The sequence below is a fragment of the Leucoraja erinacea genome, chromosome 29 (genome assembly GCF_028641065.1).
Source record: "Leucoraja erinacea ecotype New England chromosome 29, Leri_hhj_1, whole genome shotgun sequence".
NCBI classification, from domain to species: domain Eukaryota; kingdom Metazoa; phylum Chordata; class Chondrichthyes; order Rajiformes; family Rajidae; genus Leucoraja; species Leucoraja erinaceus.
In genome coordinates this window covers 14,059,736-14,072,730 of record NC_073405.1, presented here as the reverse complement: position 1 = coordinate 14,072,730, position 12,995 = coordinate 14,059,736, and the positions used below count along the sequence as shown (strand labels likewise).

Here is a 12,995-nt window from a genome sequence, read left to right as displayed (position 1 = left end):
CAGTTCCTTCTTAAACACTATGACTAGCTAGGACTGTTTAGATAATCAGCAACTCCATTTTTTTCCAGATTCTCAGCATTGTAGTGTGCTGCACTTTTTTATGTCTTTGCCCGGGGTCTGCAATCCACGCTCGGACCTGCACTTACTTCACAGCTTCACATGTACCATGGGTTGTTCCTCTCCAACTGGCCTCATTATGTACCAACAAAACAGCTGCTATACGCTGGAATCACCTCAGCAACCCTGGCTTACTCTACCCGGGATGTTCCTTCATCCTATCCACCTCCGGCCCACCCCAACCCTCTCTGCAACTTCAAACTGGCCTGTCTTCCCACTTGTAGACACAAATATCTGCAGATGCTGATTAATACCAAAGATAGACACGTAGTGCTGGAGTAACGCAGGGGGTCAGGCAGCATCTCCGAAGAAAAAGGATGGGTGACTTTTCGGTTGAGACCTTGAAAAAGGGTCGCGACCGAAAAGTAATTTTTCTCCAGAGATGCTGCCTGACCCACTGAGTTACTCCAGCACTTTGTCTGTCATCCACCTATGGCTTTGTCCCGCCCTCTCTCTTCCAGCTTCCTTCCATTCAGTCTGAAGCAGGGTCCAGATCCGAAACGTGGTCTATCCATGCTCTCCAGAGATGCTGCCTGACCCACTGAGGTACTCCAGCACTTTGTCTGTCATCCACCTATGGCTTTGTCCCGCCCTCTCTCTTCCAGCTTCCTTCCATTCAGTCTGAAGCAGGGTCCAGATCCGAAACGTGGTCTATCCATGCTCTCCAGAGGTGCTGCCTGACTGAGGTACTCCAGCAGTCTTTGTCATTAATTCTTCGGCATGTTCTGAGTTTGGAGGATGCATCGAACTACAACTACCGGGATGCTCAGCGACACGCGCGCCATTGGAGCTGCGCCCGGAGCGAGGCGACCAATGAGGCTGCGGGATGTTGGAGGGTGGATGTTGATTGGGGCAGGCCATCATGCACCGGGTGAAGCCTGAGGCCTGAGGCTGGCCATGAGCTCTCTGCGGGCGCTGGCGGGGAGATGCAGGTAGGCGGGCGCTTGGTCCATCGCCATCTCCACGGGGCCCGGTCCCGGTCCCTGGGGCCGCGACTCGAGCAGCGCTCCGGTCGGGGAACATAAAGCTCCAGCCGAGGGACATTTAGCTCCGGCCGCGGAGTGCCGCACTGCCGCGGTCATAAAGTCATACTGCACGGGAACTGGCCCTTCGGCCCAACTTGCCCGTGCTGACCAAGATGCCCCATCTACACTCGTCACACCTGGCTGTGTTTGGCCCAGATCCTTCTAAGCCTTTCCTATCCACGTACCTGTCCAAATGTCTTTTAAAAGTTGTTATTGTACCTGCCTCAATTAGCCCGGGCGGATGATGAGATGCTCTTCATGGAGCTTGCACTGGGCCCTGTTTTGACATGCACGAAGCCCCAGAGAGGTCTTGAAGTAGTGGGATGGGTATAAAATGACGGGTGATTGGAAAGTCACTGTGGACACATGGTAGTCACCCAACCTGTGTTTGATTTCCCCAGTGTGGAGAAGACCACACGGTGACTACTGAATGCAGTACTTTAGAGTGTACGAAGTGCAAGTGAATTGCTGCTTCACTGGAAGAACAGACAGTCTGCTTTCCTGGGTGGTGGGTGGGAAGATATAAAAGGACATGGTTGTGCTGGCATCGATGGGTTGGGCTGAAGGGCCTGATTCCCTGCTGTATGACGTTTCGCACCTCATGCAACCATGCATGAGAAAGGGTCGGTGAACATGGAACCATGCGCAGGGAGATGTGAAGGGAACAGTTCCTTCAGAATGGGGATCAGTAAGGGGAGGATGTGTGTGGTGGTGGACTGGTACTGATGCTGGTGGAAATTGTTGAATGTTCAGGCTGCTTAGTGAATGGAACAGCAGCTGTTCAGAAGGGGTAGGTTACAGTGAATGGACAGTTCTGTCAGTGGCATCCAGCAGTTGTTCAGCAAGGCCCAGTGTAGGGTGAAGGTCAGCATAGTTGTAAGGGTACTCGGATTACAATCTGATTACTTCATTATCATTTACACAAGTGTGCAATGAATTTCATATTTCACATTAAGCTTACTGGGTAAACAGAGGTTTCCATCTACACTTCACACCTCAGAAGAGCATCCAGCATAATGAATGATTTATCCCATCCCGGTTATTCCTTCTCTCCGCTTCTGTCAGTCAAATGGTACAGAAGCTTGAAAGCACATACCACTGGATTCAAGAACACTGGAACAACATCTACCCCCCAGTTATCGAGCTTCTGAATAGTCATTCAATAAACTATGGTACTTTACAATTCACCACCACCCATTCCAGACATTGGACTTTGTCTAAACCTGTTGCACTACAATGCTAAGAACTATATTCTGCACACTTCCCCTTTGCTCTACCTATTGTACTTGAGTTTGGCTTGATTGTACTAATGAGTATATAGTATTATCTGATCTGATTGGATAGCATACAAAACAAAGCTTTTCATCGTACCTCCGTACACATGACAATAATAAATCTAAACTTAGATGAGCTTATTTGGTATGATTGTATTGAAGGCGGATCTGTAGTCAATGAATAGTATCATGACATTGTTAATCTAATTGCAAAGATGATATGGTGTGAATGTCATGCAAGAGGGATGGCCTCCTCCAGAGACCTTTTTTTCCTGTATACAAATTAGGGCAGCAGAGTGGCATAATGGTAGAGCTCACAGCACCGGAGACGCGGGTTCGACCTGACGATGGATGCTGTATGTGTGGAGTTTGTACATTCTCCCTGTGATTTTTTTCTGGGTGTTCTAGTTTCCTCTCACATTTCAAAGACATGCAGTTTTGTAGGTTAAGGTTAATTGCCCTTGGTGTGTCGGATGTGGAAGTGGGATGACATAGAACTAGTGTACAGAGGTGATTGATGGTTAACGATGACTCGGTGGACCGAGGATCAGTTTCCATGCAGTAATCGCTAAACTAAACATATTGCAATTGATCTAGGGTTACACAGAAAAGCTGGAGAAACTCAGCGGGTGCAGCAGCATCTATGGAGCGAAGGAAATAGGCAACGTTTCGGGCCGAAACCCTTCTTCAGACGGGTTGCAATTGATCTAGACTGCTCAAAGACTCATGCTAATGTAGCCTGTTAACAATCGTTCAAATCTCTTCATTTCGGTTGATGTTAGGAGCTACAGGGGACTCTGTGAAAGTAGAAAAACTCAGGCCCTGGAACTCAGGCATTTGATAGCAGAATTGGACGGGGGTAAGCATCAGTGGACGCTGCCTGAAGTGGTGAGGAAACAGATACTTGTCCCATTTAAAAGTATCTGGATGAGAACAGGAAGCAGTGTAACCCACAGGGCCATGTCGAGTCCTGACAAGTTCCCAATAGTGCCTTTTTGCTGATCGTGGACACGATGGGCTGTGTTGTGCCTGGAGCAGGTGCTTGTTGCTGATGTGGTGCTGTCTTTGTTGCTCTCTGCAGATGGCAGCCAGCACAGTGCTTGGTTCCCACCATTTCACCGAACCCCAGCCACCGGACAGTGTGTAGCTCCGCTCTATGCCAGCCATCTGGCCTCCTGTACCCTCCCGCAGGGCAACGAACGGTCATGGCTGGTGGCTTTGCCCCCTGGAGCTTCCCCTGGAGCCGGCAGCAGGTCCGCACGAAGAAGCGGGGCACCGAGTACCAGCCGAAGTTCATCAAGCGACTGCGGACACACGGCTGGCAGAGGCGCATCAGCACCCGTGCCGGCATCGAGCTGATCTTGCGCAGGATGCTGAAAGGTCGGAAATCGCTGACCCACTGACCACAGACGGCCTGTGACCTGCTGCTCTCTGTCTGCCTTGTATATATTGTATAAAATTCTTGGCCTGAATTGTGAGCCTGTTGATTTCGCCGGGAGGGGGCAGGGGCACTTGCGCTGTTGCTACATGCATTTCTTGCACACAGGAGGACAAGAGGGCATCTGGGAACCAGGTAAAGAGCAGGATAGCTGAAGAATGGGAGAAGAGCAGCAGTGGGACCAGTCTCATCAGTGCAGAAAAAGAGGGAAGATTGGATTAAGAGCAAAATGGGAGAAGTGAAAAGGAAGATTTCTACATATTCTACACATGTGGAAGAATTTTAACTCTTGCAGGGTTGTGTCCCAGCAGTAGAAACTATTCCCCGTCTAATTCACAGAAATTGGTCAACAAATGCTAACAAGTGATGGGGGGTTGAGGGCACGATGTTTATTATGGTGAGGATTCACCTGCTTGTTCTGGAGGTTCAATGGTAGTTTGTTGTCACGAACAACTAAGTACGGTGAAATTCTGTTTTTGCATACAGCTCGGTGACAATCCTACATTACATTAGGCACAATCATTCTAAGAACAAGAGTGTAAAACAGTAGACCCCACTAAGTGAGTAGTCAAGAGTCACCACGTTTAAGACACCATCTTGTACCCTTCAGGTCCAATTTTTTTTTAATGTCTCAACGTGGCCATAGAGGACCGTTGTCCTGGTGGCAGTGCTGGTTTGGAGTTGTAGGGGTTGTCTTGGCCAGGCAATGTGTCCATGTCCTTTACTGCGGCTCCGTCGCTCCATGCTTTTGCAAGCTGGAGGTCCAGATGGGGCACAGGGAAGAAAGTGGGTGTGGTGTTTTGGTAAGTTACCTAAAACTAGAGAATTCAAAATTCATACTGTTGGGTTGTAAACTACCCAAGCAGAATATGAGGTGCTGTTCCTCCAGTCTGCATGTGGCCTCACTCTGGCAATGGAGGGGGACTAGGTCAGTACGGGAATGGGAAGAGTAGTTAAAATGGTTAGTAACCAGGAGCTTGGAGGACTGAGTGCAAGTATTCAGCATGTTTAAAAATTCTATAATTTGGAATTCCATAGGTTCACATGGGTACTAGAGATGAATGTGGATTGTGGAGAGCTTTTTCAATGCTTGCTTTTAAATTGTTATTTGAGCTGATCAGAACACATCAGTTAAATGCTGTTGAGTGAGCCAGACACATGATTTCGGGACTGCCTCAGTAATGGTTGTCCCAAGCAACTAATTTACATCCAGTAAACAATGCTGACTTCTTGAGCAGGGTGAGCTTCTCTGGGCTGGAGAGTGAGAGGATCCACAGAGCAGGTGGCCTGATATTAGTAGGTGGTAATGGCCAGAGTGTGCAAGGTGAGCAACCGAACCATCCTCCATCGGTGAGATGCTGCAGCAGATCAGTCAAACGTGCTTTGGGTTTTGCTAACCCATGCTGACTGTGATCATTCCTGCCCTTAGTGTCTACATGCTCCCACAGTTTAATTTTCATCATACATTTGTATCTTCTCTACTAATGTTAGGCAACAAGATGAAAAGGTTCCCCTCTGCTCTTACCTAGTGGGGGACTCATTTGCTGCCCTCCACACCACAGGAATCAGTCCCAAATCCAGAACTTTGGAAAATGATGACACATGCACTCACTCTGAAGCATTCGCTTTCAGGTCTCTGGCACGAAGACCATCAGGTCTTTGGGATTTATTGACTCTCATGCTCACCAGTTCTCAGTTAGTAATTTTTGACACATACATTGCCTTCATTTCTTCATTGTCACCCGACCCTTGGTTCTCTAACATCTCTGGCAGGATTTTTATGTGTTCCTTGAGGCAAGATGCAAATTAATTGTTTAATTCCTCTGCCATCTTATTTGCCATTTACCATCCACTGTTCTGGTAAGGGATCACTGTCTGCCCCACTGCTTCGTTCCTTTCTATCTACCAGTGGAGCTCCCGAGTGGGACAGATCTTACGTTGAACGGTTGTCCCCACTGAGACCTGGTGATCCAGCAACATAGCAACAACATTAAGGATCACCTGGTATCGTACAGCACCTCTCTCAATCATCCCACAGCAATTTATGAGGTAATTTAGTCATTGTAGTCTGGTGGATAAAGGATGTGTCGGCAATCATTTTACACACAGCAAGCCTGCACTCACAGCACTGACTTCTTTTAACTTTGGACAAAGAAAAAATATCAACCCCACTGCATGCGAGCAACAACTCTCGATCACATGGTACCCTGGGATGGGATTCCAACCTTCACTCACTCTGACACGAAGAGCACTCACACTGAAGTACCACACAATACAGTGTTGATCGAGCCAGGAGAATAGACTGGGCTGTGAGTGAGAAAGATTCCCATTTTGCTTTTGTTTTGGAAAACATTTTATTAATCACCTGGACCAATACACCAATGCAAACTGCCCACACATGTCTCTCTCCATGGCGCTGACATAGTATATTTACTATCTGTTCATATTGCTATGTTATGATATGCTACAATGCTGAACATTATATTCTGCACTCTGTATTTTCCACTTTGCTCTATTTTATTTGAGTTTGATCATTGTGTTTAGAGTCACAGTCCACAGAAGGATGTGGAGGGGCCTTCTCTGCGTGTCTGCAGTTAACAGAGGCCAACAGAAATTAATTTCCATGTAGAGTAATAGTCATAGAGTGATAGAGCGATAATGTGTGGAAACAGGCCCTTCAGCCCAACTTGCCCACACCGGCCAACATGTCCCAGCTACACTAGTCCCAGCTGCCGGCGTTTGGTCCATATGCCTCCAAACCTGCCCTACCCATGTACCTGTCTAACTGTTTCTTAAATGTTGGAACAATCCCTGCCTCAGCCATGTTTTCTGGCAGCTTGTTATGTACACCCACCACCCTTTGTGTGGAAAAGTTACCCCTCAGGTTCCTATTAAATCTTTTCCCCTTCACCTTAAACTGATGTCCTCTGGTCCTTGATTCACTTACTCTGGACAAGAGACTATCCGATCTATTCCTCTCATGATTTTATGCATGATTTATGTATGGTATATCCTAGTTGTTTGGATAGCATGCAAAACGAAGCTTTTCACTGTACCTCAGCCCACATGACAATAATACTAAACCTAATTCTAACGTAATAACACTGACCTAAACCTAATACCAGGAACAGAATGTTTATGAAGGGGCTTTAATGGCCCGTGTGGAGGTTTTCTGTGGACAAAGTGTTTTCACATTGAAACAGCAGCCAGCATTCTGGGTTGCAATGGATCTGCAGGCTTGATGGGCCGGTGCTGCGGTGACGCTGGGTGTTGGATGGAGTCCAGCTCTTGAGTGACTCCTTGGCAGACAGTGCAGTAAACCTGGCGACAGCAGCTTGGCAATGGAGCCCTCAGTCAGGCTGCAAGTGGAGAGAGAACTGTATCTCTCTGCTCTCTGTTTTCATGAATCCCTCAGTGCATATGGGCGGCACAGTAGCGCAGCGGTAGAGTTGCTGCCTTCCAGCAACCGAGAATAGGGTTCGGGTGACTACGGGTGCTGAGCTTCATGTGAAATAGAAATTTCAGTGCACCCTTGTGTATATGCCTGTTAGCACGTTCTCTCTGTTACCACGTAGGTTTTCTCTGGGTGCTCCAGTTTCCTCCCACACTCCAAATATATACAGGTTTGTAGGTTGATTGGCTTTGGTATGGTCAAAGGTTAGCGTTGAATAGACAGTTTCTGACATAATTTTATAAACTATCAGATTTCCCCTCAACCTCCATGATTCTAGAGAAAACAGGTGGAACATAACTGATGATCTTACAATGGTGGATTGAAATCTACAGCATAGAAACAAGCCCTTCAGCCCAGGGAATCTAACCGACCCTTGATCACCCGTTCACACTAGTTCTATGTTATTGCACTTTCTCATTCACTCCCTATACACTAGGGGCAATTTACTGAGGCAAATTAACCTACGTCTTAACTGCACGTCTTTAGGATGTTGGAGGAAACCCGCGACGCCACATCGAGAACGTGCAAACCCCACACAGGCAGAACTTCATGTCATGATCAAAGCCAGGTCTCGGGCGTGTGTGGCAGCAGATCTACTAGCTTCACCACTGTGCCGCCCTGTAATATATTTCATTACCTCTAAGTCATTTTGAAATGTTGTGAAAAGACCCAAAATGGAATTTTATTATCTCTCGCACTTTAGAAAAACCCAACCCAATTTGAGCATAATTTTTGAGTTGCATCTTTGTTTGCCCTTGTAAGACAAAGATCCATATATTGGAATAAAACGAAGAGCTTAATGATTATGCCTCTTTTAAATCAATCCGAACTAGATAATGTTATTTTGGATGTCAGAACAGATTGCATAGATTCAACAAAAGCACAAGGGCTTGGCAAATGGAACTGCTTCGGAAGGGTCTGTGAGAAACGTAGAGACAGCATGCAAGCTGACCTAGTTCTGAAGTTGTTTTTCAAGCCAGCAGTGCCTCAGGGTTGCGATGATTATGCAATGTGTGTGACTGTCCTTTGCTGGGTCGGAGAGACAGAGAGAAGGAGCCGCAGTTATTAAATCCCCGTTGCCTTTAATTTGTTTTCACATTGCCATTGATACCAGAGGTCAGGCTAGGACATTTATTTCTTAATGAAGGAACTGTGATCTGGAAGGTTCTGCCTGAAAAGCTGGAAGTAGATTTATTGAGATTATTTAGAAGGGAATGTGGCGATTGAATCATTTGCAGCCTCGGGGCCACTCATTCATCGGCTGAATAAAGTGGCACTGGAATTAATCCCACTTCCCGTGGTCTGTAGCCTGCGGAGTATGGCTCTTCCAGGTCTCATCCACCTGCCTTTGAAACGTTGCAAGCATTTCTGTCTCCATCACCCTCTCATGCAGAGACAGTCCTGGCTGAATGCTAAAAAAAAACATCGCTCTGCCTTATAATCCTGTGACAGTCACAGATTCAGATTCAGATTAGTTGATTCTCACATACACCAGGGTGCAATGAAATTCCTTGTTCACACGAAGCTCACAGAGCAAACAATGCAAATGGTAATGATGAATGCAACAATACATACAATGATAAATGCAAATCAGCAGAATGGTGCAAAGACTGCAGTCACAAGAAACCACAGATGCTGGAAATTTGCTCAAAACCCAAAAGTGCGGGAGAGACTCAGCGGGTCAGGTCAGAAGGGACCTGACCCAAAACCTCATCTATCCATTCCCTCCACAGATGCTGCCTGACCCACTGAGTTACTCCAGCATTGTGTGTATTTGCTGCAATGCCAGCATGTGGAGATGGGGGCTCCGCCAGAGCCCAGTCTGTGAATGTGGAGCAGAACAACAGATGTCATTTCTGGGTGCCCACTCTGCCACCCACCAAATGGAGCTCAGGGCCTGGCAGACATTGACGCAGAGACAACAACCTGGCTGCTCAACACCCGGCTTGAGATCTAACTATTCCTTTGGTTTATGTTTCATTTGCAAGAAGAAGAAGCTGCAAAGTGCTTACGCCATCCGAAGTACAGCAAAAGTATATTGAAGTACAATAACCAAACAAGATAGAGTTAAAAGAAAGAGTGCGCAATGTCACCTCCAGAAAGGGGGTGGGCGAGAGGTGATTGGTTCAGGAGGTTGATCGCAGCGGTATCAAATAACTATCCCCTGTATCAAACAAAGAACTGCAGAACAAAAGATAGACAAAAGAAAGTGCTGGAGTAACTCAGCTGGTCAGACAGCATCACTGGAGAAAAAAGAAAGGTAATGTTCCGGGTCAGGACCCTTCTTCTCTTTCGACCCAAAATGTCACCTATCCTTTCATCTAACCATGAACACACAACACACACACACACACACACAGTGTCAGTCTGGCACTGTGCACACTTATACCATGGCAGGCTGACATCGTGTACGGATACACCATGGCATGCTGCCACCTTGCTCACACACACCATGTCAGGCTGGCATCATGCTTACACACACCACAGCAGGACGGCCCCATGCCACACACCGTGGAAGGCTGACACTGAGCATGCATACACCGTGACAGGCTGGCATCGTGCCATCAGTACTCAGCTGGCGACTGTTTCAGAGAGCAGGCCACTCCAGCACTCCAGCACAGGGCTCACTCAATCCACTGCACTCTGGGAGCTGCATTAGTAAAACAAGCCATCAATTCACCAGCCATTTTAAGGTCACAGTTTGTGGTTGGGGTGTGGAGAATGGATCATCCCATTTATTTCAGTACCTCCATCCTCCTGCTTTAGTCATGGAGTCACACGGTACAGAAACCTACCACACACCTACGGACTTTTTATAGGGGGACTGTCGAGAGCACACTGACATACGGCATCACTTCCTGGTTCGGGAGCTGCAAGGCGTACGAACGGCACCAACTGGACAGGATAGTGAAGATCGCAAGCAGGATTATTGGTGCTCCACTCCCCTTCCTGCTGGACATATACAGGAAGAGATGTATCAACAGAGCCATCTCCATCATCAAAGACCCTTACCACCCATCGCATGACATTTTCTCCATCCTCCCATCTGGGAAGAGGTACAGGAGCATTAGCTGCAAAACCAGCAGGATGCTCCTCAGCTTCTTCCCACAGGCTATAAGACTGTTAAATGGACTTTGCCCCCTGCCAAGTATCGCGCACAAACCCCCACACTGCAGCAGAGCCACTGTTGTGCCGCTGCCGGTCGGAACGGCTGTTGAATGTTTAGTAGAGTGTTAAATTTGTTCATGACATGTATTTTTTATTTTCATTTCTATTTATTTTTTAATGCAAACTGAATGGACACTGGTTGAGCAACGTTTTTTTGTTTCCTCTGGGTATGCGAATACTCAGGAAATGACAATAAAGATATACAATACAATACAATACAAACATCCCTTCTGCCCATCTCCTCTGTGCTGACCAAGATGCCCCATCTCAACTAGTCCTATTTGCCCGGGATTGGCCCATTTCCCTATGAACCTTTCCTGTCCATGTACCAAGTGTCTGTAAAGCATCTGCCCCTGATGAAGGTGCTGGTTCCCCCTGATTGACAGACCACCGCTGGTGCAGCAGTTCCTGACTCGGTGGCGCCGTGAGTGATCTGTCTGCCGTGTCAGGTCAGTAATGACAAAGGTGCTGGAGGATCGTGAACCCCACCTCAACACTGACAGTGCGCTGCCTCACTGAGGTCATCAGCTGCGCACCCCACCTCAAAGTTGGAAGACAGGAACACTGGCAGCAACACTGAACTTTTCAGCTCAATGGCATCTCACAGCAAGTGCACATTTGCGACAATGTTGCCATCATGGAGAGGGTCAATTGGTATTGCAATTGGGAAGATGCTATTGGGATTTTTTATTCCAACTCCAGTGTTGGGGGAGGCTCACGAGCTATGATCTTTGTTGAGGAATGCCCGAATCTTACCTTTGGCAATGGGTTGAGTTGGAGGACCATGGGGGCTACGGGTAGGGGACGGGTGCGTAGGGGAGCAGACCCAACAGGTCTGCACTTGGTCTAGTCTCCTTTATACTTTGCCTTTCTTGCCTTATGTTAACACTATGCCCTCTAGTGTTTGATATTTCCTTCCTGGGTAAAAGGTTATGACTATCTACCCTATGCCTTTCATAATTTTATATACCTCTATCAGGTCCACTCGCAACCTCCAACGTTCCAGAGAAAACAACCTGTCTGAAATGTGACCAACATGATTATCATGCCTTTGCTTAAAAATCCTCGATACTCAAACCCAAAAAACCCTAGTCCACCCCAACTGCACAGTTTATTTCCAGATCTGGTTATTCCTTTTTTCTGATTTCACTCCTCAGATTCTGATTAGATTATTGTCACCTACACCGAAAAGCAATTACATTTCTTGTTCACACAAAGGCTCACAAAATAAACAGTGTACATACTGTAATGATAAATAGTCAAGATGCAAGAGTGTTTTATTGTCATATGTCCCAGTTAGAAGAACAAAATTCTTACTTGCAGCAGCACAACAGAATATGTATACATATGTAAACAGTACAATAATGAGGAAAAAAAGTTCAGTGTGTGTATATATAGGCTTAGTTTAGTTTATTATTATTGCCACGTAGTTTATTGTTGTCAAGCATTTTGTTGCGTGCGATCCAGTCAGTGAAGAGACTATACATGTTTACAATCAAGTCATCTCCTGAAGAAGGGTCTCGACCCAAAACATCACCCTTTCCTTCTCTCCAGAGATGCTGCCTGGATCGCTGAGTTACTCCAGCATTTTGTGTTTATCTTCGGTTTAAACCAGCATCTGCAGTTCCTTCCTGCACATCCACAATGTAGATACAGGATAAAGGATATAACATTTAGTGCAAGATAAAGTCCAATAAAATCCAATTTAAAATAGTTCAAAGGTCTCCAATGAGGTAGATGGGAAGTCAGGACTGCTCTCCAGCTGGTGAGAGGATGGTTCAGTTGCCTGTTCTAATTAAATATTGTTCCTCTTTTTCTTGCATTTCTAGAAATCCCACCACCTTCGTTGTCACGACATGTGATCAGTCCCATCATGCCATCTGCCTGTGACACCACATTCAAGGAACTATGTACCTGCACTCCTAGATCCCTCTCCACCACACTCTCCAGGTCCCTGCCATCACTGTGAACGTTTTATGCACTTATCTGCATTTTACTCCATTCACCCTTCCTCAATGCACTTGCCTCAAGATCCGGCTGTAATTTTTCATAATCATCTTCACTGTCTACAAAATGTCCTACTTTAGTGTGGCTTTAAAATTTGATTCGCAAGTAAGCAGCTGACACTAAAAACGTGATAGTATATAAAATTATGAAAGGCTTAGGTAGGCTAGACAATCAGAACCCTTTCCCCATGGTGGAAATGTCAAAGTCTAGAGAGCATTCATACAAGATGAGAGGGGTAAAGTTTAAAGGATTTGTGCAAGGCAACTTTCTTTTCATAGAGGCTGGAAAGCGCTGCTATGGATGGTGGTGGAGGCAGATGCGATAGTGGTGTTACAAGAGGGTTTTTGATAGGCACATGGAAGTGCAGGGAATGGAGGGATATAGGTAGGTTATGTTTAAGAAAGAACTGTAGATGCTGGTAAAATCGAAGGTAGACAAAAATGCTGGAGAAACTCAGCAGGTGAGGCAGTGTCTATGGAGCGAAGGAATAGGTGACTTTTCAGGTCGAGACC

The 12,995-nt window shown here is 46.5% G+C and overlaps 1 protein-coding gene across 1 annotated transcript; it reads left to right on the top strand.

Annotated features, from left to right (window-relative positions):
* The first annotated feature begins 895 nt into the window (after positions 1-895).
* mrpl34 (mitochondrial ribosomal protein L34) lies at positions 896-3,888 on the top strand. The gene is made up of 2 exons (XM_055658673.1): positions 896-1,049; positions 3,498-3,888. Exons 1-2 carry the CDS (start codon positions 1,015-1,017, stop codon positions 3,817-3,819), a joined length of 357 nt encoding a protein of 118 aa, XP_055514648.1. The 5' UTR covers positions 896-1,014; the 3' UTR covers positions 3,820-3,888.
* The last annotated feature ends 9,107 nt before the right edge of the window (positions 3,889-12,995 follow it).